This window comes from Poecilia formosa, unplaced genomic scaffold (assembly GCF_000485575.1).
Source record: "Poecilia formosa unplaced genomic scaffold, Poecilia_formosa-5.1.2 Scaffold351, whole genome shotgun sequence".
NCBI classification, from domain to species: Eukaryota; Metazoa; Chordata; class Actinopteri; order Cyprinodontiformes; family Poeciliidae; genus Poecilia; species Poecilia formosa.
The window spans coordinates 179,078-181,125 of record NW_006800290.1 but is presented as its reverse complement, the minus strand read 5'-3'; the positions used below and the strand labels follow the sequence as shown (position 1 = coordinate 181,125).

Here is a 2,048-nt window from a genome sequence, read left to right as displayed (position 1 = left end):
GTCTCTCTGTTTCCTCTGTCTCTCTGTTTCCTCTTTGTCTCTCTGTTTCCTCTTTGTCTCTCTGTTTCCTCTCTGTCTCTCTGTTTCCTCTCTGTCTCTCCGTTTCCGCTGTCTCTCTGTTTCCTCCATGTCTCTGTTTGCTGTAACTGTGTCTCTCTCTGCGGTCAGGTGCGCCTCTGACTCACCTTAGAACTAGGAGCACAGCCAGCCTGACGAGCCTCGAGCAGCAGACTCTCTCCAGAGGTACCAGTCAGATTCAGCACTCTCACCTTTAGCAATCATTAAACCACCTGAAGGATTCAGCAGATAGGAAACTTTTCTTCTGCATGAGGAAAAATTAGGACTGCGTCAGATAAATAATACTTTGTCTGCACAAAATCTTACAGAGTATTTTTGTTGAGTTTCTGGTGCACATATCTTACAACACTTGAAATAAGACAAAACTGACTTACAAGTAACTTTTCAGCAAGAAATAGGAGCTGGTTTTAAATAAATAATTCCTTAATATTGATTTAAAAATGCTAGCTGCATTTCCAATGCAAAACTTTGCTGTGTTTTCATTAAATGTGATTAAAATAACACGTGAATAAGTTTGTTCATGCGATAATTCATTGAAACACATGCCTGATCCTACTGGTGCGTACTGGTACTGCTTTGCTCCAGTAGCAGCAGCCGGTTGTTGATCATGTGACTCATATGATTTGAAAAAGCGTTTCCATTGCAGTTTGTCAAAAGAAACCAATTTAGAAAAACAAAAAAAAACACTCCCAAAGCGTAAAAACTTTATATTATTATAGTTTTTTTTCTACATTGGTGTGTTCCCAAATGTATTTTCTAAATGTCAATTTGTGCCAATTTATGTTCAGTGGAAACAGTGTCAGAGAAAGATACGACAGTAAGGAATGACGGACTCTTAAGGAAACCACCTGGTCATGTTTGGATGATAAATATTCGGCATTTTAAGAATTTGCAGAACATTCTGACCTTTTTTGCCACCTTTGCAGCCATGTTTTCCTCCACCATCACCCCCAGCTCACCTCTTCCCCCCTGTCCTGTGCTTTACATCCATGTTCTTCATGTTCTCTCTGAAACGCTTTTCACGGTCCAGTAAAATGTAAATGATTAATGCCTCTGCTGTAGGGCTGAAGCAATGAATCCAATTAATTACAGTTAATATGTTATTTAAACCAACTCATTTAGTAATCAATTAATCATCGACTGGAGTAGACGGATCCTAAAAAAGACCATATGCTGAAAGGACAACACAGTTAAATCAGTAATTAAGCCAAACTGTCCAAAATATAAACATTTTGCATGTAAGATGAAAAACCTTCTTTGTCTGTAAATAAGTGTCATAGTTTTAGCTTCACTTGGTTCCAAATCTGTAAAGAAAAGCTCATGTTAAGCAGCTGTTGCTATCTAATTATTAATAATAAAAGTTATCTGGAGATCAGCTCCTTGCTGTAAAGATGCAAAGTCCAGCAGAAATATGTGAGCTTTTCACATGATCACGCTAAAGGAACGCTGTTATTTGATTTTAGGGAATAAAATGTCTACTTTTTAAAATGTATTTGTAATGTTGAATAAAATAAGCCTGAGTGGTTGAAAAATCTGCAGAAAGGGCAAATTTTGTATCCGAATAATCGATTAATCGGTTACTAAAATAATTGTTGGTTGCTGCTTTTTTCTGTTAGTACACTCAGATATTTTGTTGTTAAAACAGTTAAAATTGGTTATTTTACTTTGACACCTTATACTTCATATAATTATATTTTGTCATAAGTCTGTAAATGTTTGACATAAATGGTAGAAAAGGTTGCTCTCTCTGAGGTTCTTTTGTTTTGTCCAAAGATGTGAAGATATCAAAGAGGAGGCAGCCGTTTGTCCCATTCGCACTGCGAAACCACACAGGATGCACCATGTGGTTCGCCACGTCGACCACAACCCCCACAAGGTACGTCCAATCACAGCGCAGCACCAATCACAGCGCAGCACCAATCACAATGCAGCACCAATCACAGCGCAGCACCAATCACAATGCAGCACCA

General features: G+C 38.2%; 1 protein-coding gene across 1 annotated transcript in view; it reads left to right on the top strand.

Annotated features, from left to right (window-relative positions):
• Positions 1–2,048, top strand: part of vps13d (vacuolar protein sorting 13 homolog D) — a 52,821-nt gene that overhangs the window by 30,699 nt on the left and 20,074 nt on the right. The window contains 2 exon segments of the mRNA XM_007574408.2: positions 169–243; positions 1,852–1,969. Coding sequence (XP_007574470.1) covers positions 169–243; positions 1,852–1,969 — 193 coding nt within the window.